The following is a 21,111-nucleotide window of genomic DNA, read 5'->3' on the forward strand; positions in this document are numbered from 1 at the left end:
TTGCGAAACACAAATTGGGGGTCGTGAGATGTCTTCCAGAATGTTTTTTTTTTTCTTTTTAAGTTACCTAAAAACATTTATTATTATTTATTTACCTTGTTTTCTTATTTTTATCTCCCTTTTTTTGATTGTACTGTTTATTATAATTATCTTTATTATTGTATTTATTTATTTTATTCTTTGTTGGTTTTGTTTTACTTATATATAATTTGTTAACTTGTGTTGAACAAAGAAATATAGATAAAATGCAATAAAAAAAGTTGAATGACAAAAGTTATCTAAAAATAGTAAATTTTACCCATTTATAGTAATAAATATCGACAAAAATAGTAGCTAAACTTGATATAAAACCTTGAAAATAGAAAATGTAATGAGATTTCTGCCTTTCTTTTAGCCAGATGACTCCTAAGTTTAGGGTTAGTGAACAGTTAATTATCAAAAGCATCAGTAGCAATAGGTTAATTCATAACGGCACAGGGAACACAGCCACATGCTCATATAGGTTGGCTAATTTTCTGCAGACCATCTAAACGAGGCCACATTTAATCACTTCGAGGGACAGTGGGGGTCGCGAGCCTTTGGCACCTATATTTTGGGGGTCACGGGCTGAAAAGTTTGGGAACCCCTGAATTAGAGGACTAAAGAAAAGAGTTTTAAAAAGATTTCACGAAAAATTTAATTAATCAAGTGGAGAGTCTGTTAAACGTCTTCTACGTCGTTTCTTTCACAATCTGGGAGGTTTCTTCTGAGTCTGTGTCATGTATCTCCTCCTTCCACATCCTTCCTTCTCTCTCTTAGTCCCCTTCAGCTCTCCGCCCCTCGGTGTATTGGCAGTGATTGGCGCGCGGCGCACAGCGTGGACTTGGAGGTGTCTTGGCAAAATTACGCACAACGAAACGAGAATCGCGGAATCATTCGAACAGGATACTTGATCGTTGAACCGGACTGGATCCCAACTTCTGACTTCGAAAGCACTTCACTTTTCTGCCTCCAGAATTTGTGCTCATCTTTTCCTGCCTGCTCATGAAAGTCAGTCTTCCCGATCGCAGCAGCAGCATTATTGCGTCCGGATGACTTTTCGTCCTTGTGTCCCCTGGTCGCGGTGGTTATAAAGGAACAGAGAGGATGTAAACAGCTGTGGAAGGGGAACGAACTCTGCGAATCAACTGTTTTTTTTTTCTTTTGGAGATCCCCAAATCGAGAGGATGATCCCGCCGGCAAATACGATACAGGACGAAAGTGGGGGCAAAGAGGACGAACAGGAGCAGAATGAAACACCAAAATCCCCGACGGCGAACGCCAGTCAACAGGAAACCAAGGTATGGCTTTCTATTTATTATTTACTATTAACTCTTACTTAAATTTTAACTTGTGGATCAGTACATCAGCTCAACTCTTATTAAAAGCGCAGAGACAACAAGTATGACCTAACAATCAGCTGTTCAGAAGAATAACATTTATTTAAACACTTTTATATTACCCATTTCAATTACCATATACATTGAAGGAATCATTCCGTAAAATACCTGTTACGCTGATAAACTTTAAAAATGTGATCAGCTGTAAACAGTAGACAGAAAAGCCAAACTTAACATGTTGAAAGAGACAGTCACTACAGAGACACAATAGGGACAACATACCACATGTGCGTCTTTTAATACCATTTAAAATGCATCATTATACTGCAATATGAAAAACATTCCAAAGCTAAGCAAAAGATCAGTGAAAGCTCACTCTTGATCATCACACACTCACACTCTCTCTCTCTCTCTTTGGTGTTATGAGAACTAGACTTGAAATCTAGTGTGCTTTCATTCTTTGAGTTAGATGCTGTATCTTGTCTAAGCTTAACTATTTGGAATTTTAGGTTTACATTAATTGTTGCTTTATTGACATTGGTGATAAAGACTGATCTGTGCAGAGCTTTTGTGCACGTAGCTGCATGGTAAGGGAAGTAATGGGGTGTTAGTGATACCATTTTACTAATAAAGAAGTGGCATGTGGGTTTGTACTTTCTGCTTGTTGCTGATAGAGGAAAGTAGACTGTGTGATAGAGATCCACAGCTGCCTCAGGCGTTTTGCCATCTATGTGGGCCACATGTCACCCAGACTACTACAATTAGAAGTAAAATATCGGACTAGTCATCATGGTGGTAAATTGCTGCAGCAACTCTCCTTGCCTGTCCTCAAAAAACTCCCCTACAGAACAGAAAATACTAAAGCCCTTAATTAAAAGACACTCTGTGAAGCGTCCTCTGTTAATTTCCTTAGTTGCAGCTGGGATGACAGATGATATCCTCTTCTGCATTGTGTGTTTCAAGACTCGACCATGTGGGCCCTCTGTTTGGCATGTTTACTGACTGTGATTTTAAAGGGATTCCTGGCTGACTTCTCACATACTGTATGAGCTTCAGCCAAATGACCGCTCTTGCTTCCAACTGTTCTGGTGATTGAACGTCCAACACTTCAGAAAGACAAAAAAGTGATTTCAGACAGAGTTAGCTAACTCGATCAGAGAGGATAAAGTCAATAAGTTCCTCCGTAGAGTGTTCTACAACTAAGTAAAGCTGTTTTTGTGTTTTCATTCCTCCTTGAAGAATACTGTGAGGCCTGAACAACAAAAGCGCAAGGTGAGCTTCCACTCTTGTGCAGACTGTAGCCTATACACTGCTGATTGTAGTCCATCATAACATAATATCATACCTGCATGTACAAGAGAATATGATATTACAACTTTTACTGCTTTCAGTATCAATCACTTAGTAAAGTTAAGGCAGTAGAAGGTTCAGTTGATCATCATTCATGTTTGTAGAGAGCACGCTTTTGCTACAAGGGTCACTTGACGTTCCTACTTACAATGTCTTGTTTTGCAATAAATGGCCTTTTCAGGGTTTTTTTGCATCACCAGAAGTCATCCCCCATTAACCCTCCCTGCTTTAAGATAGTACAACTCCCTTATAGGTTTGATTTCATTAAACTCAGCATGGATGCATGCATACGTTTCCTCATTTTGATTATTTAGAGGGAATCTATGTTTATGTTCATTGATTTTTTGTTTCAAATATATAAAACACACCCTAAGAGGAAGAAGGTATGGTATCAATGCCATTGCAACCTTTGTAAATATGTCAGACATGTGTAAACTTTACAGAAAAATAACTTACCATTTGTCTTTCAAGGGTTTGTTAAATCCATTCAAAAGGAAATTTAAATATGCGTTCACTTTTTATGCATGTATGTTACGTGTGAATATGTGTGTGTGTGTGTGTGTGTGTCTGGTAGAGAAATGCTCCGAATTGATTGTTCCCAGATTGACCTGTAAAACTGATTGATCTTCCCCACGCCAAAGCTGCAACGATAAGCGCCCCACACACTTTGCACTGGCATGTTAACCAAAAATATAAACAACTACCACTGCATGTTCGCTTTTTTGCTTTTAAGTACATGTATTGTGTGTACTTAATACTTAAACAAAAATGTGGATGGATAAACCTTGAGCATTCACCTGAAAAAAACTAACCCCTCACATTTTTTTTACTTAGGTATAGTTATAAATCAGTGCCAGGATGTAATGGATCATTAGGAGTCCTCGCCTGCCCATCTATCACTTGAAAACAATCTGTCTCTTCAATCAGAGACCTGCAGCCACACATTGAAGCCTCAAAATCATATTATAGCTGCTCAGAAATTCTTTACAGTGTGTTTGAGCTCAGGATTAAGTGGCTTTCACTAAAGAGGAAATACACACTGAGAGGTTAAATAAGGAGTTATCTGTGTGGAGTGTTATGAATAGTGTTACTGTAAAAGATGAGCCTAATGAGATTGATAGGAGCCACGGCCAGAAACGACAGCACAGCGTGTGAGAAATAGTGTTGAGTTCCCTTACCAGGAAATCACATTACCTTCCAGGTAGGGAACCTCGGAGGTTTTCCACTGAGCAGAGATATTTTTGCCCGTAGTTTTGGTCTATTGTCAGCCATGGGACACCAAGACATCTGCCTGAAGGTTTTAGACTCTAAATATATAATTTGTAAAGGCTATTACACTCATTGATTTACTCTTCATCATTTCTTCTCTCCTCTGCCATTCTTTCTCTGTTGTCAAACTTTCTGTCTGTTTATCTCCTTTGCTCCATTTTTTGTCAATTATTTTCTTCTCTCTTTCCAGCTGCAGAAACTCAAGCGGTCCCTGTCCTTTAAGACCAAGAGCATCCGCAGCAAGAGCGCAGACAACTTCTTCCGAACAAGTAACGACACCAAGACAGAGCTGCTCTCAGATGTGAGCAGCAGTACTGGCCATCTCTGCAACATCGGGATGGCCCCGCCACACACCACCAACCTCCCCATCCCTCCAGTCCCTCCGGCAATCCCCAGTGCCCCCCCTCCCACATCGCGCTCCCAGATACGCAACCCCATGCAGCTTGACTCAGCAGGACACTGCTTCATGGAGCACATCTTCAAGAAGCCCACCTTCTGTGACGTCTGCAACCACATGATCGTAGGTATGGTTACAGTGCCTCCCTCCTTCATAAGTGTGATAAGAAAAGGGAACAAAATACTAATACAAGATTGCAGAGAGAGCGATAAAGAATGTTGTATCAGCATTAGAGCTGCTGTTGGTAGGAATGGTGTAAAAAACTACACTTTTTTCTGCTAGAGAAAAGGTCATAATACCCACTGCTACTCATCTGTAAGTGAAGTAACTTGAGAAAAATTGGCAAAAACTCTGCGTTTTCCAGTGCCTTTTTATAAAGCTATTTTGGCACCCCTCAGCCACTTGTGATAAACAAGCTTTCTAAAATGTATAGAATAGTCAAAAGCTTCATCTGAATGACAACTCTTTAACGGCTGAAAATGTCATACGTTTTAAAGTAGCAGCTGTAGTTTATTACTCTTGGGGTTCCTGACTTGTAAATGTTGAGAGCCACTTACCTAAAGAACTGGCTAAAATATATCAATGAAAGAAAAACTCTCCATTAGAAGAGCTGTGTATAAGTATAACAATCTTGGGAGAAAATTCATTTTAATAGTCCGAATTCTGCAGCCAAGGTCAAGAGGGAGTAAGCCCCACCTGTCCAAATCATCATACATTTTCTTGTTAATATGTTTATAATTGACATCATACATCTGTGAGAGGTCTTTTGTTAAGAAGACACCTAGTTATTTAATTTGCTGTTTCGACCAATTAAATTGATTCCTGCCCATCAGCTGTCTCGAAGGGACAAAATGAAAAGTCAGAAGTTGGGTTTTTTGGACGTTAAGTCTGTAGCCAGAGTATTTTCCATACATCTCCAGAATGTTCATTAATAATGGTATGCTGGATTCAGGGTTTTGAAGTGTTACCATCACGTCATCTGCGTAAATTCATGATTATTTAATGCATTTAGTCAATTCACCGTTTTTATTATTGAATTATATTAAAGGCTTTTTTCTTTTACAGAAATATGCCATGCATTTAGTTAAAAGGGTATATGTTTACATCTTCTGAGAAAGTTGGTCATCATCATTTGTGCATATGCAAAACTCACATCTTTAAAAAGTGGCCTCGGCTTGGCAAGTTGGTTTCTGTCATTCGTCGCTGGATTGCTTTTGTTAGCCTAAATATGCGGCTAGTTAGCTTCAGCAGATAATGCTAATGTCTAGGTAAACAACGCTCACTTAGCTGCTATACAGGAAGCTACCTGAGCTTCTATCAAATCATCAAGTTACCAGATTACACTTTGAAGCAGCGTGGTATGTGAGTATCATGTGAATGATCAAAGTTGACTTTCTTTCTTACACAGAGGTGCACCTTAGGTGTCCAGCTTTCACAACGCGCACTTTTTCACATGAACGCGCACAACAACCTTTTGTGGGCGGGGCTTATGGGAGCAGAGAGGGGAGGGGGAGGTGAGTGAGAGTAAATCTGGTGGGGAGGGGTAGTGTTGACATTTGAAATCTCTCTCCTAACTGATGTTTATATCATGACTACCAACAGCAGCTTTAAGTGTAACCTTTTCATAATGAGACCCTTCTCATTTAACTTCATGATTACACGATGAAGCTGTGATTTCAACACTCATGTCGTCATAACTAAAAATAAGATAGTGATTAACACATGAATCGTATCTAATTGGACTGTAATGTATCTAATCATCACCACACCATATTGTATCCTAAAGTATCGTATCGTATCTCATTTTATCGCATCATATTGTATCGTATCGTATCGTATCTTAACGTAACGTAACGTAACGTAATGTAATGTATCCCATCTATCGTATCATATCGTGTTTATCATAACGTATTATATCGTATAATTTCTATAGTATTGTTTCTTATCAATTCTTTGCATATTGTATCCCATCTTGGTCTCGTGCCCTATCCCATCATTTCATGTTTTATCACATTTATAATATCATACTATATCTCTGTAGCCATCAATTTGTATCCCATTACATTTAATCAAATTAAATCATATCATACTGCATCCTAATTAAATATTGAACTTTACTTGCTGAAGTAGCTCTATCCTCCTTTCTCTCACACTGAGCTGGGTTTCTCCTGCTGTTTGCAGATAGACAACAACATCAGTACCAGCCCCTGTACCTGTTTTCCTCTTACCAGATGTTCTCTTTTATTTGGCCTACCCCTTTCTGTTCAATGGATAAGCCTTACCATTCAAGCCCTCTATAGCCTCTGATAACAATGACAAAGGCATCCTGTAACATCTGACTAACAAACCCCTGATATCAGGGTTGGTATCAGATGCAAAATGTCAGTCCAGTGGTGATGGGTGGTTGAAGAAATGTGCCTGTATATGTGCACATATCATTAGTCTGTGCTGTTTTCCAACATTCTTTTCTTCATTGAAAGGACTAAGTTTTTTTTCTGTTTTCTGATGAGTCCGAGCTCAGGAAAGAACTCATGATTTTGAGTTTTTAGATGCTGATCAGCACAGGATTTCATTAGTCAATATTCTTATAATGAATATGTATGAAATAAGGAAAACATAATGCATAATAACAAATAAAACCGCCATAGTAATATTAGCTTGGTAAGCAGTCCCTTTCAGCTGCTTTCACTGAAGCTAAAGATATACAAAAGAAGTCAAAATGTGTTGTAATCTCTGGCAGTAACAGAGACATTACCTCGAGGACAACATCAAAATCCAGTTGCTTTGAATGAATGACTTTTCATTTGCATCTAAATTTCAATCAGACTAAAAATGTATTGTTTATATCGGTCTGGTTTGTGTGTCGTGGCCAGTGAGGTGCGTGATGTGTCCGCAGCTTGAAATGAGCCACTGATGGTGGCTTGATAATGAAAGTGTGATCCTCGGCCTGCCAGTGAGGTGCTGATCCCTCTGGTGCACTCTTGAAAAAAAGATGCTGCCCTCTTCTTCATTTGCCCTGCTTTAATGAGAACACAGTGTAGTCAGCAGCTGAGAGAGTGGAGTTTTCTGCATTATAGTGTGAGTATGTGTGCATGTAATAAACTGCAGTTATGCTGTCAAAGTCTGACTCAGTGTCCCAGAGTTGAAGAGCAACACACAGAAGAGGTCATTAAGTTGACATTACAAGCATTCTGTGATTCACATTTAATAACACTTGATGTAAAAGTACACATTATAAGCATTCATAAAAGTAGCATTTTTGGTCTTTGCTTGTAATAATCAAGCCTTTATTAATGGCTAATTCTGCATCACCCTTTTCTATTAGCACAAGGCTATGAACACAGTTTCCCCTCAATGCCTGCTAATTACTGCTAATTGATTGTGATTAAAGGCGTTGTTATGTAAATTATGATCTTGATTCTTTTCAGTAATTACAGAATGCATGCATCATTTTTATTTTTACGTGGACGAATCTAGTATAAATCCACATAAATGTATTCCAAGCTTTTTTATGAATTGATATATTAATGATTAATAGATTTAAAGCCCGTAGGCTAATATTGCAACATATTGCCTGGCTATATAAGACACCCACCTTCTTCTTTAATTAGGATCCTTTATAATACAAGAGCTTCTAAGAAAGAAATGCGTCATCCATAATAGAAAAGGCTGAATTATATTATAGGGCTCCATGACTCATTCATGAGGGTTACTAGATGATGGTAGAGCAAACTACATTAGTAAGTATTTATTAGAGCAGTAAACATCATCTGGGCGTTTATTATTTATTATTCTAAAACTTTTGGATGTAAGAGAATAGCTCTTGCTCTTTTTTCAGATCCATCAGTATAATATAGCTGCAATACCACAAAAACAAGACCCATGGTAAAAAGCCTTTCCCTTTTTGTTTTAGCACCAGAAACAGATGATGCAGATAAATGAAAACAGACGTGAGCATTTAAAAAGAAACATGTTGACATATCATCGGTAAGAATCAACTTACAAGAGCTAAGAATAAACTGTTTATCCTTATAGGTTATTCCAGCTCATTTAGTCCTCCATGCACATTTTCCTCTTAATTACAGGTTAAATACCTTGTGCTGTGCAGAGCTTTTGTCCAAATATAGCAAACGTCCTTGTAGTGAGTTTCACACTGTACGAATTTCACTGGTACAAATAAATGTCCTGATCGAAAACAGGCTGATGCTGAGATATTGCTTGCAGGTCCTTGCAGGAATAGCTTATTAAATAAACATCTAAATGGGAGCATTATTTGAGGCTAACTGAGGGTGAAATGTAATTTACAGCACAGACTTGGAAAAATTAAATATTCACAGCTTGTTGGTTGTGGACGTACACAGCAAATTCAACACAATGAGCCACCTGGATTATAATTTGTAAAAATATTTTTTCAACACTTGCATCATTTTACAAAGGACAAAATGTATGGAGGATTTTCAGAGGGCAAATGCAGAAATTTACCCGGCCTAACTTTATTTTAATAGCACCTGTCATACAATGCAAACATTTCTGAAACAGACAGAACAGTTAAGGCAAAAACAGTAATTAATTAAATTCAAAAATAAAGTAACAGTTCATAAAAAAATAAAGACAAAGAGACTTAAATGAGGGAGATAGACAAGCATAAGAGAGAGAGAGACAGAGAGAGAGAGAGAGAGAGAGAGAGAGAGAGAGAGAGAGAGAGAGAGAGAGAGAGAGAGAGAGAGAGAGAGAGAGAGAGAGAGAGAGAGAGAGATAGATGATAGTGATGAGATGGATAGAGAGAGAGATGATAGTGATGAGATGGATAGAGAGAGAGATGATAGTGATGAGATGGATAGTAGTAGCAGTAGTAGCTGTTGCCACTAGAGTCGGGAATGTCTGAAGCAGCTGAAGTCCATAGCAGCAGGCCATCTACGGCAGCAACTCAGAGGAACCTGGAGGACAATGGAGCTCAGGGACTTCAAAGTGAAACCATGTTGTAGTTATGTTGCTTTATTTCTTTTTTGATTTCATTTTTAAGGAAAAAAATGATAGCATTTAACAAATAGTTAAGAAAAAGATGTAAATAGTTGAGTCTGTAAACTCCCATTATTGTTTCAGGGCTTTTCAAATGAGAACCAACGTCTCTGCAGGCTACATGATAATCCTAATTGCCCCTAGCGAGTTACATTCCTAAAAACATTAAATGTCACATCTGTATCCTATACAGCTCATTTCAGAAAACCACATAGAACAGATGGAAATAATACATATAGATGTAATCCACCTATAGCACTGTATTTAGCATTCATAGCCGTATTCCCTCAATCCCCAGATGGGGAAACTGTTTTGTTGTTGTTGTAAAAAAAAGAATCTAACAGCTGTGGAAGAAACTAATTAAAGTCTGCAAATAAACCAAAGAATGCCGCTCAGGTCAGTGTTTTGGAGGAGCTTAAGAAGAAGAGGCAGTGGGAGAGTTATAGTCAAGATGAAGGTTATTTGCACAGGAAATCAGGAGGCGTGGAGTTAAGAAATGCAGCTTAATGGATCAATGTATTGCTATTGTAAGGAGAGTTCGGAGTGAGAGAGATAATGTGGGGAAGATGAGTGGGAAATAGTTGGAATAAGATTATGTGGGAAAAAGAGGGGACACAATTAAGAAAATATGGAACATTTAGCAGGAGTCATGTCATTTTTGACGTGTGAATGAAGCTTAGATTACCATATTACTCATTGATTTTTGATGTCCTTTTTTGGCATTTAATCATCACCATCTTGTTTTTGGAACAAGAAAATGACAACAGGGTGGACATAAATTTTTACCTCAGGTAGCCATGCCCTACCCAGCTTGGTCTTTGATTCTACTTTAAATGAACCATAATATGTGTATTAATGGTCAGTTATTATTCAGAATAGGCTGACAAGTGCTGCAGTTGGTTATTAATTTTGTGACCTGATGGAGAATAAAACCCAGAGTGCTCATTAAACAACATCGACCTGATTCAGAGTGACCTAAAAGTGCAGAGTTGTGTTCAGTTACTCTGCTTATGATGTTGTTGCTGCTGCTGCTGTTGTTGTTGTTGTGGTGGTGTTGGTGGTGATCTGTGGCTGACTGATGAGGCCTGGATAGCATTCCTCTCGGTTTCCATCTCAGGTTAACTAAGTGTGCCGGCTCTGTGTCAGCGAGGCTCAGCCAAGCAACACCAGAGCTTCAAATCCAGCCTTTCCAACAACCATGGAGTTTCAAGTGCCCGTCACTGCTGCACAGCTCCAGAAAAGCAAGACACAAGCTTGTATTACAGCACATGAGGAGCAGACTGATTTTTTCCCCCAACAAACTGCACATATCCTGTACAAGGATCAGATATTCTGCTTGGTTTCACATTCACCGTGCAGTGTCAACTCAGCTCATCGATCCCATTCACTCTGTCCATCAAAGTAAATATATTGCATTTCAAGGATTATCTGGATTTAACTGCTGTAGATAATAATCCCATTTAAAGGGTATAAAATAAAGTACTCAAATTGACAGCCATGGTCAAACTTCACGATCTTTCAGTGATAAAACTCTAACTCCCTGTCTACACCCACTGATGATCGATTACTTCTGAGTATGTCTGTACTTTCACACGCACACATGCAGAGTGCGGACCAAAGCGAGGCACGTGCTTATTGATTAATCAATAAAGAGCCAGAAGTGCACTACTGCCAGACTAGAACTAATAAAAGCACAGGGACTGTGTTACACTGTCCTCCCTTATTAATTAGCACAGGCTAACAAATGATACACCAGTGGTTTCTGTCATGGAATAAAAGACACAGAGATCATTTTTCAGGCTAAGCTCATTCAATCACTTCAAGTGGTCACCCCTGGTGTTGAGAAAAGTAGCCAATGCAGAAATGCAAAAAAAAAAAAAGAAGTTCCTTCAGTGTCCACTCGAGGCTTACTGCAAAAGCCAAGGAGACACTATTAACAGCCACGTCAATAACATTGTTACAGCACATTTTCACGTGTTTGTAGCCTGGTTCAAAAAGCAGTTTTGGTCTCTAAAGCTATCCCTTTAGTCATTCACACTGTACAGGGGTGACGTTTTATTATTACTCATCAGTTTTGAAATATTTAGACTAAGAGTCATGCATAAAAGGAGACTTATGGCCAGCCTCAGCTCCAACTTCTTCGCCTGTTTTTGGATCCACTGAAAGTTAAGTGGAGTCAGCATTTCCAATAAGGTGACATCCTTTGGGGTGAGAACCTGACTTCTGAAACCAAGGTGTGATGTCAACTGGACCACGACTATGTTTATGCAGCTTATGATCCAGACATCTGTCTTCACTCAAAACATTTTCCAACTCCTCCTGAGGTGTTCCCAAGCCAGCTCAGACATATAATCCCTTCAGCAATTCTGAGACTACCTTGGGGTCTGCTTCAAGTTGGATTTGCCAGAAAAATTGCAAAAGGAGCCGCCTAGGAGAAGTCTTAACATGATACTCAAACCTCCACAGCTAGCTTTTAATATGTGAAAGAACATTGGCTGTACTCTGAGCTTGTGACAGCTGAATTTCCCCTGTTGTATAAAGTGTCAACATATGACTTTTTATACTTAACTTAATTTTTTTACCAACATACATGCACACCTGTCTGCTCATCTCTTGCCTTTATTCACTGCTAGAGCCCCCTTTGGTCTCTGCCCTACGAAAGACCATCTCTCTCATTTTAATTCATATTAATTTCCTACTCATTTGTGCTGTTGTATGTATAAATACACACATGATAAATGTTTGAAATGAGTCACATTAATCTGTTGTGTTTCAGTAACTGTGTGACTCAAAATAATAAGAAGGTGATCTGCACACAGTCAGTGGTTTAAAACAGTTTCAAATTATAGAGATAACTCAGGCTGATTTAAAGTCAAGCGTGCTGAAAAATTTGATTTTGCAGAAGTGAACATCGTGTCACATTTGCTTAATTCTGTCCCTGTTAAATTGTCCACATGTCGCTTCACAGGTTTTTCCCAGTGCATGCTGGGAAAGCCTTCAGAAGCTCTGGCTAGGAATAAGTGTGTTAAAACAATGAATAAATAAATGAGATGGCAAAAAATGAATTACCATTTTCTTGGTGAGTAATTTGCTGTTCACTAAGGAACGCCACACAAGTCCATGACCTGACATGACAGACCTGAACCTGTTGCCTCTTTTCTGTGTGTGTATCAGGTACGACAGCCAAACATGTGGTGTTCCTGGCGGGAAACACAGCAAAGCATGGCCTCCGCTGCAAAGCCTGCAAGATGAGCCTGCACCATAAATGTGAGAACGGAGTGGGACAGCAGCGCTGCATGGGCAAACTGGTGAGACACATCATGCAGAGTAAAAAAGACATGAAATAGATAGAACATTTGTTTCTTTGCTGTCAACAGTTAACAAAATTCATGAATATAATTACTGATGTCATTAGCAACCAAAACAGATAGATCAGAATTGGCAGGGTGACCGGTTCCCAGCAGAATGTGCTTATTCAGAAATCACACTTGATGTGTTAGTGTGCTGGTGCATCTGTGATCACCATCCATTCTCGTCATCGTCCTCATCATCGTTATATCATCGCTCTGTGTGTGTGTTATGTAATAGGAGTGCAAAAAAACCCTATCATCGTCAGCAGAAAACCTTTAATCAAGATCAATACAATCCCCCTGAAGCGGCTCTATAAACACCATGGAAGATGTGACATCACTTTTTTGATTAAAGTATCAGGCCTGATATCTGCTTTTGAATTTTTAAGTCAAGTCTTGTTTTCCCGGTAAATGTAGTTTGAAAAGGAGATGAGGAAATGATTTGACATCATAAAAGTGAGAAAGCTGGAGATACAAACATTGACAGATACAGTATAAGTGAGAGTAATAATAATAATACTTTGGCTCTAAATCACAACATTACAATCCGTCTGTTGTTGTGTCAATTTACCTTCTGTTTAAATTTGGTTTAATGAAGCTATGGATCAAATTTTATTATATATATACTTGGATAAAGTGAATACATATTACATTCTAAACCTCTTAAAGTGGAGAAAATCATCAACTTTTCATTAAAACCTTAATAAGAAAGGTGTTTTCTTAGTTCCTGGATTCAGACCCAGTCCATACTAATCATTCTCCTGGAAGTGGCTGTGTTTTGGACTTTGCTGGTAAAGTTTGATGGTGAGAGGTAAGTTAGCAAGCAGTTTTTTTTCTCCTTTAGATTATTTTGTTTTTATCAATCAATCAGTCTTTATTTGTAAAGCTTTTTTCATACAATGATATTGTAACACAAAGTGCTGTACATAAAAAAATGTAAAAATAGAATAAATTATAAATACAAAAAATAAGAAGACCCCCCATCCAAATCCCAACCCCATGTTGGGATTGATGTTTAAACACCAAATAAAATAAATTACTAAGATAATAAAACACTAAAAGATTAAACCAGTAAAGACACTAAGATACTACACTAAAAGTAAATACAGCAAAGTAAAACAGAATAAAATATTAAAATGCTGAGAGGTAATTTGTAAAAAAAAATCATAAAATGATAAGATCTAATTAATAACCAAAAAAAATGTATAATCCACAATAAGTTAAAGAAAATAAATAAAATATAACAGAATGAATAATATGTATGTCTATAATAATTTTTATTTTACTAACATTTTAACTAGATAATACATCTTATATGTTAATCACTTTGTATAATAAACTGGGTTTTCAGTTTTATGACCTCACAGGTCAGAGTTAATAACCCTGTGTTTTGATAAACCCCCAAGCGTGATGAACATAGTTTATTCAAAGATCACTCTTTGTTATCGTCATTGTCTTTCATTTCCCAACATTCACTGATAACCAGCAGCCTGCGATTATAATTGAGATCAGAGACTATAATGTCATGTTGCCAGAAACCAAAAGGAGGACCCAAGTGCAGACTTAAAAATATAGACATAACATCATATAGATAACACATCACAAGATGAACGGACACAAGAGAGAGGAAACACAGAGACTAAATACTCACAGATGACCAAGGTGAGACAAACGAGACACAGCTGGACACTATCAAAAATGGAGGGTAAACAGACAAACACAGGAATTAAAACTAAACCAGACACATGGGGAGCTATAACTACAAAATAAATCAGGAAACACAAACACACACAAACACACACACACACACACACACACACACACACACACACACACACACACACACACACACACACACACACACACACACACACACACACACACACACACACACACACACGGATCACCAAGAAACACAAGAGATAAAAAACACAAAACAGAAAAACAAATCTTAAAAAAAAGCAACTCATGACATATGAAGTGATTCAGTATCATCATCCTGTTACAATCTGTTGACATGCATTACATGGACACCATTTGGTTTAAGGGTCCAGGTGGGTTAAGAGGTTTTATTGGGGGTGGATTCAGTCACACTATGCCAGACAACTTTAATCACGTTCAGTCTTAAAGACTGGCAGTGAGGACTCTTTAGTCATTCATACACATCCCACACTGAAGCTCTGTCAGGTCATGTTATGTTTGATTAACTTGAATTAGTTTAATTTGTGGAAATTATGAAGAATAATTGTAATATGTAAATGTTATTGAAGCACAGGCAGCTTTTCCCCTTTTCCTTCTGAGACGTCTTTTCACTGGAGGCCTGCGGGATGAGGTCTGCAGATATGATACGCTCTCAGGAGTGGAAAATGAGGTTGAGAGATCAGGAATAAAAAGGGAAGTTTTCCCTACGGAGTTCAGCTCTAAATTCAACTTGCTCTAAACTTGGACACTTCTTCAGCAATGCTTGTTTCTCTTGGCTCGACATCACTTTAGTAAAGGAATCAAATTACCTCATGCTCTCAGTCTTTCTGAACCATTAGGCCAGCAGAAGAAAAGAGTATGTTGAGTATGCAGCAAACAAAGGCTGATCACACATTTTTACCCATGTCTTGACTTGATTTGATTCATTTTATGTTTTAAGGAATAGTTCTCTTTTTAAGTGGGGCTGTAGGGGAAACATGTCAAAAGTAAGTGTATCACTGCGTGAATGAGCTAAAATGAGCCAGTTCACTGAATTTGCATTCTGTCTGTGATCTGCTGGTATCCTCTGATTTGGTCCTGAAGCACTGTTATCATGTCCTTCTACAGCAGTAGTCCTCTTGGATAGTGGTAATGGGTTCACATATCACACACCTGCAGCCCCAGGTAACCTGGGACCTCTCCTGTTCTTGAGTTAACACCAAGTGGTGACCTCTGGCCATGAGAATTGAAGCCAATGCAAAAGTGTTAAAAACTACAGTTTCTCGAGTGTCCGCTTGTGGCTGGCTGCGGAAGTACCGGAAACCATATACACACCAATTCATAAAGCCGATCTTTACAGCAGTAATAAACATGTTTACAGCCTGGTACAAACAGTTAGTGTCGTTTGAATAGCTAATTTCAGAACACACTGTACAGGGATTGATATTCTTCATAACGTTGCAGTTTTTAAGATATTAAGATTACGAGTTTTCCATTATGAGAGGCACAGCTGACTTGATTGACAGGAGGGAACACTCTAGCTGTCAGCAGGAGACTCAAAGCCCACATCTTTACCTCATACTCGCTCGACAGAAGTTAAGTTGAGTTCAGCATTTCCAATATGGCTCCCTCCGACGATTGGCTTCAAAACAGCACTTCAGGAACAGATGGGTGACGTCACGGATAATATGTTGGTTAATCTGCCTGTCGGAGCCTGTGGTTAACAAAGGAGTCTCTCCTTTATCATGTGGTCCATTGGGTCTTGTTCTTCTTTTGTAAATTCCGCTCATATAGGTGTCCAATTTTGACCACAGTGAACAACATGTCATCGTTGCCGTCAAAATCACTTTATTTCTTGTTTCCTTGATTTTTTTGTCACATCTGAGCATAGCATATCAAAGGAAAACAAAAAAGACATGCGAATAGAAAATATATACTAAATATAGTAATAAAGCAGTAATAAAGTTGTAAGTATCATGATGACAAACACAGGTAGAGTGGAAGCAGAAGCAGACTGCAAACAGACCTGGTTCAGTGTAAATGAATTATTAACAAAAAGGGAGAACCCAAGGTTTACTGTAAATAAAGAAAGCAGTGAAAGAAGCCAGGAAATCAGTTCAAGGCAGCCAAACAAATCAGGAAGAACTTCTGAAAAGGAGCTGACAGCAGACAAGGTCCAAGAGAACGAAAGTCCAAAAACTTCATGGAAATGTTGGAAAGCTTGGCACTGTGTGTGAAGACGAATTGGCGCACACATAAAGCAGGAAGACAACCACTAAGAACACCAAAGATTAAACTAACTAGCCACAGGTGTGAACAATTTGGGCGGGGTATGCAATCACACAAAACACACAACGGCGAGAATAAAGCTTTAGTAATAAGAGGAAAGGGTGAATAACCAAAAGAAGGACAGAACATGCCCCAAATGCAACAAGGAAAATTTAAGAGTAGCAGAGAGAACAACACATTTCTGGCAATTGTCATGCATAAGACTGACAAAAAAGAGCTCCTTCAGGTCACCAGGTTCACGTTAAATCATTTAGATCTTTCCTTCTGTGTTTGTGTGTTTTCTTGTTGCCCTGTGAACGCAACACATTTAGAAACCTTGCAGAAAGCAGCCTCTGAAGTCAGACAGGAGTCTCTCTACAGTATACTGTGCAATTCCAAGCAGTTAATCATTGATGTATAAATAAAGAGGGACTACGCAGCTGAAACCAGTCCTATATTCTGTGCAAGTATTTAACCGTTTGGATACAGTTCAATTGTTTGATAACATAAGGTGTCCTTAACCAATAGTTATTGATAAAATTAATTAACTGAACATTCACTATTCTATTATGTGTGATTGAATCCTCAAAATCAAAACTCCAGAGGAGGACAGCTTTCTTATTAAATCATTTATTCATGCACTGATGCTTCAGGTTGACACTGTGCATACAACATTTTTTGTTTTATTTTTTGCTCACCTGAGTTTCCTTGTAACATTGTTGTGCTCTGGAAATGGTTAATAACTAATTTGGATGGAGTAATTTCCTCTTTAAGATTTTTGATAACCATAGATTGATAGATAAGACACATTTCTTTTTGATAAAGCTTATAGTAAGAGCTGGCTCAGGCTTTGACCAGCTCTTAGTTATGCTGCTCTAGACTTCCGGGGGAACTGATACACTGTCACACTGGGATCCTATCCCCTCATCACTTTCTTTAACTCTCCCTGTCCAGTTTAAGTTACTAACCCTAGACCTTTCTAGAGTCCCTGATCTCCCTTTTCTCGTAGGTTCCTCTGAGTAGCTGCCATAGACAGCCTGCTGCATTGGACATTCCAGACTCCAGTGGCAACAGCTTCTTCTACTGCTACTACTACTACTACTACTACTACTACTACTACTACGACTACTACTACTACTGCTACTATCCGTCTCATCACTATCATAGCACTCTCTCTATTATTCTCCTCTCTCCTGCTTTCCAGCCCCAAATGAGTCGAGGCAGCTGGCTGTCTATGAGTCTGGTTCTAGTCGAGGTTTCTGCATGTTAAAAGGACGTTTTTCCTTGCCGTTGTAACTAGCTAAAGTCTTCAAGGTGCAATGCTCATGGTGGATTGGGAAGAGATAAGATCCAGTCCTGCCAGTAAGACATGACTGGATCTTACCCTGTCTTGACGTTGGGTCTTTGTTAATAATTTAACATGAGTATGATCTAGACCTGCTATGTTTGTAAAAGCGTCTTGAGATAACGTTTGTTGTGATTTGGTGCTATCCAAAAAAAGATTGATTGATTGATTTAAATAGTTACTGCCCATACTTATTTTTGTACTTGACTTTTACTTTATTCCACAAGTCACTGTTTCTTAGTATTTCACTCTTATACTCTGTATTTTATGTATTTCAGTTATTACAATTAAATTAAATGAACTCTGTGTAGCCAAATGGAACAGATGGGCTCCTAACAAGCTCTTTAACCTTTGCTTTAATAAGTTTGCCCCAAATAAGTTTTGACATCCAGGTATTTAGAGCGGCCTGGGAAACTCAAGAGTTGCTTATTTTAGCTACCTCATTGTGAGAAGTGTCAAATGAAGGGCTTCATTAGGACTTATTAGTGATGCAGATATCACCACCTGTCACTTGAATACAAAGAGGGTAAATAAACAGGAAAAAGGCAATCCTTCTGCAAATTATCAAGGGGTCTTAATCTTGTCAAAAAACACAGTATCCTATGACTAAATGTATGGATTTCATCAAGAACTTCCTTCATTCAAATCATGCATTTCTGCAGACTGAGGAGCTTTTCATCCCTCTGTCTTATCTCTTTCCTTTACAAGGACTCAGAGCTGATGGGAAAGTATTGATTGGATGGGAGGCAGGAAGGCAATGGATATATAAATGATAAATGTTTTAGGTCCTCTCATGACAGGCAGGTAAACTAGGATTATAAGAGCAGTTTTGAGTGCAGGTGTGAAGGTGTATGCAGGATGTTCATGATGTAATATTTTCATATTTTCATCTGACTTGAGGTACACTGAGAGTAATCTAAACTGAGTGGAACTAATGTTGCACCCCGGCTGTGGGGTACTGAGCATGAGCTGGGTCTTACGTCATTTTGTAAACCGCAACAGTCCCTTCAGCATCTGTGTCCCACTCTACCCACTGTCCCCTCAGGGCTTCTACAGCTACTGCAACAGTTTTTCATTGCTGCTCCCTGTCAAAATTCTTCCATGCTGGACATATTTTTTAAATAGCTGTATTTATAGGGAACAGATAAAAATGTATGTTTGATCTGGTTATCGTCACGTCCACCGTAAAGTCACTTGTTTTGTACAAAAGTCCTGTGCCACAGGGTAGTTCTTAGTATTTTGGTGTCAGATTGATGCTGCCTGTGAGGCTGCATATTGATTTCTCTCTAATGTCTTTCGCCTCTCTTTTCCTCCCTCTTTCCGTCACCAGCCAAAAGGCTTTCGGCGGTATTACAGCTCTCCATTACTGATCCAAGAACAGTACGGCTGCATCAAAGAAGTCATGCCCATCGGTGAGTAGTTTGAATCTCAATAACATTTCCAGTTCTGTATGGGAGGGCAAAAACTTGACTTCACTCTGCCAGAACCACTTTTCCACTACAAGATTTACCTGCCTAGGTTTATGGTATTGTTACTCAACATGTGGTTTTTCTTAAAGCTTTGCTCTTGTTCTCTATAAAGTTGAATCCTATCTTCATTCTTTTCCAAAGCTTGTGGCAATAAGGTTGACCCTGTGTATGAGGCATTGAGGTTTGGTACGTCCCTTGCACAGAAGGCAAAGAGGGCCAGCGGCTCTGAGTCCCCCCACAGAAACTCGGTAAGACACAGAACATTTATTGTGTGTTTCTTTTTACATTGTAGGCACACAATACCTTTGTTGCAATCCAAACACAGATTGTTTACACACAGCAGTTTGTTTCCAGTTATTTTGTTCCATTCAAGCTAAAATGGGACATGGGACTTGAAGATTATCACAGCTCAGTTCTGCTCAGGTAATATACTTGTGATATTTGTCCCACTGAACCCTGCATGCTGTGGCTGATGATCTACATAGATACTGCCACTGCAGGGCTGTAAACACTACCAATAAAGGCATTCTGGTGCAGGCAGAGCCAGGGGGAGATGTCTGTACAAATGCTCATGTTTCAGCTCTGAAGATGGACCGGGCTGATTGTAGAGCTACACTCTCTGGCCTTCCTCTCCATGTCTGTGTGTCTTAGCTTATCAGCTGTAATGTAAGCTAAACTGTGTGCAGACAGGATAGGAGGACATGTGAAAGCTGTTGTGTTCTGGTCATCCTGTCCTGTCCTGTGCAGCTGTTAGTCAATGGGTGTGCATTTCTGAGAGAGACAATGTGATCTCAACAGGGGTTATGATAATAGTTTCCCAATGAGTACCCAGAAACAGCATGTTAGATGAGCAACTGGTTTCTTACAACTATACCTTTTTTCCTTGGACACTGAATCAAACAGACATATCTCTCCATCCATCAATTTACCTATATATCTACTGTTTTTTTCACAGTCTCTCCTTTATCTATCTCTTTCCCTATTTCTACAGTATATTTTTATCTCTTATCTATATCTAACTGTATCTCTATCACTCTCTTCCATTTAATTTTTATTTGTGCAGTGCCTGTTTATCTACATTTCTCAGTCTTTATATCTCTTCAGTCTATATCTATCTATCATATGTCTGTCTAATAACCTGTCTCTCTCTTCTATCTATGTATCTTTCTCCCCATCTTCCTTAATATCGCTCTCTCTCCTTGTCTCTCCTTGTCTCTCCTATTCTTCTCTATCCCTCTTTCCAACCCCAACTCAGTCTAGGCAGATGGCTGTCTATCATGAGTCAGGTTCTGCTCGAGGTTTCTGCCTGTTAAAGGACGTTTTTCCTTGCCACTGTAACTAGCTAAATACTGCAATGACAAATAACAACAAATAATGATTGATTGATTAATATCTGTCTCTCTAATCTATATCCCTCTTTATCTCTTCCCATCTCCCCCAGTCATTATCTCTTCAAATCAATCAATCAATCAATCAATCAACAAACCAATCAATCAATCAATCAATCAATCAATCAATCAATCAATCAATCAATCAATCAATCAATCAATCTTTATTTGTATAGCGGCAATCGCAACAAACGTTATCTCAAGACGCTTTTACAAAC

At 38.7% G+C, this 21,111-nt stretch overlaps 1 protein-coding gene across 3 annotated transcripts in view; it reads left to right on the forward strand.

Moving 5' to 3' along the window:
* The first annotated feature begins 750 nt into the window (after nt 1-750).
* The window catches only part of stac (SH3 and cysteine rich domain), a 43,716-nt gene continuing 23,355 nt past the window's right edge, over nt 751-21,111 (forward strand). For 2 of the 3 annotated variants that reach the window (XR_004629521.1, XM_034674347.1), the window contains exons 1-6: nt 751-1,319; nt 2,598-2,630; nt 4,168-4,501; nt 12,568-12,701; nt 19,367-19,448; nt 19,647-19,753. Coding sequence is in view for 2 of the 3 variants with exons in the window: in XM_034674347.1 (XP_034530238.1) it covers nt 1,206-1,319; nt 2,598-2,630; nt 4,168-4,501; nt 12,568-12,701; nt 19,367-19,448; nt 19,647-19,753 (804 nt within the window). In the remaining variant the exon portion in view is untranslated. The remainder of the gene's footprint in view (nt 1,320-2,597; nt 2,631-4,167; nt 4,502-12,567; nt 12,702-19,366; nt 19,449-19,646; nt 19,754-21,111) is intronic. The other variant, XM_034674348.1, reaches the window with a different exon arrangement.

This window comes from Notolabrus celidotus, chromosome 22, assembly GCF_009762535.1.
Source record: "Notolabrus celidotus isolate fNotCel1 chromosome 22, fNotCel1.pri, whole genome shotgun sequence".
Taxonomy (NCBI): domain Eukaryota; kingdom Metazoa; phylum Chordata; class Actinopteri; order Labriformes; family Labridae; genus Notolabrus; species Notolabrus celidotus.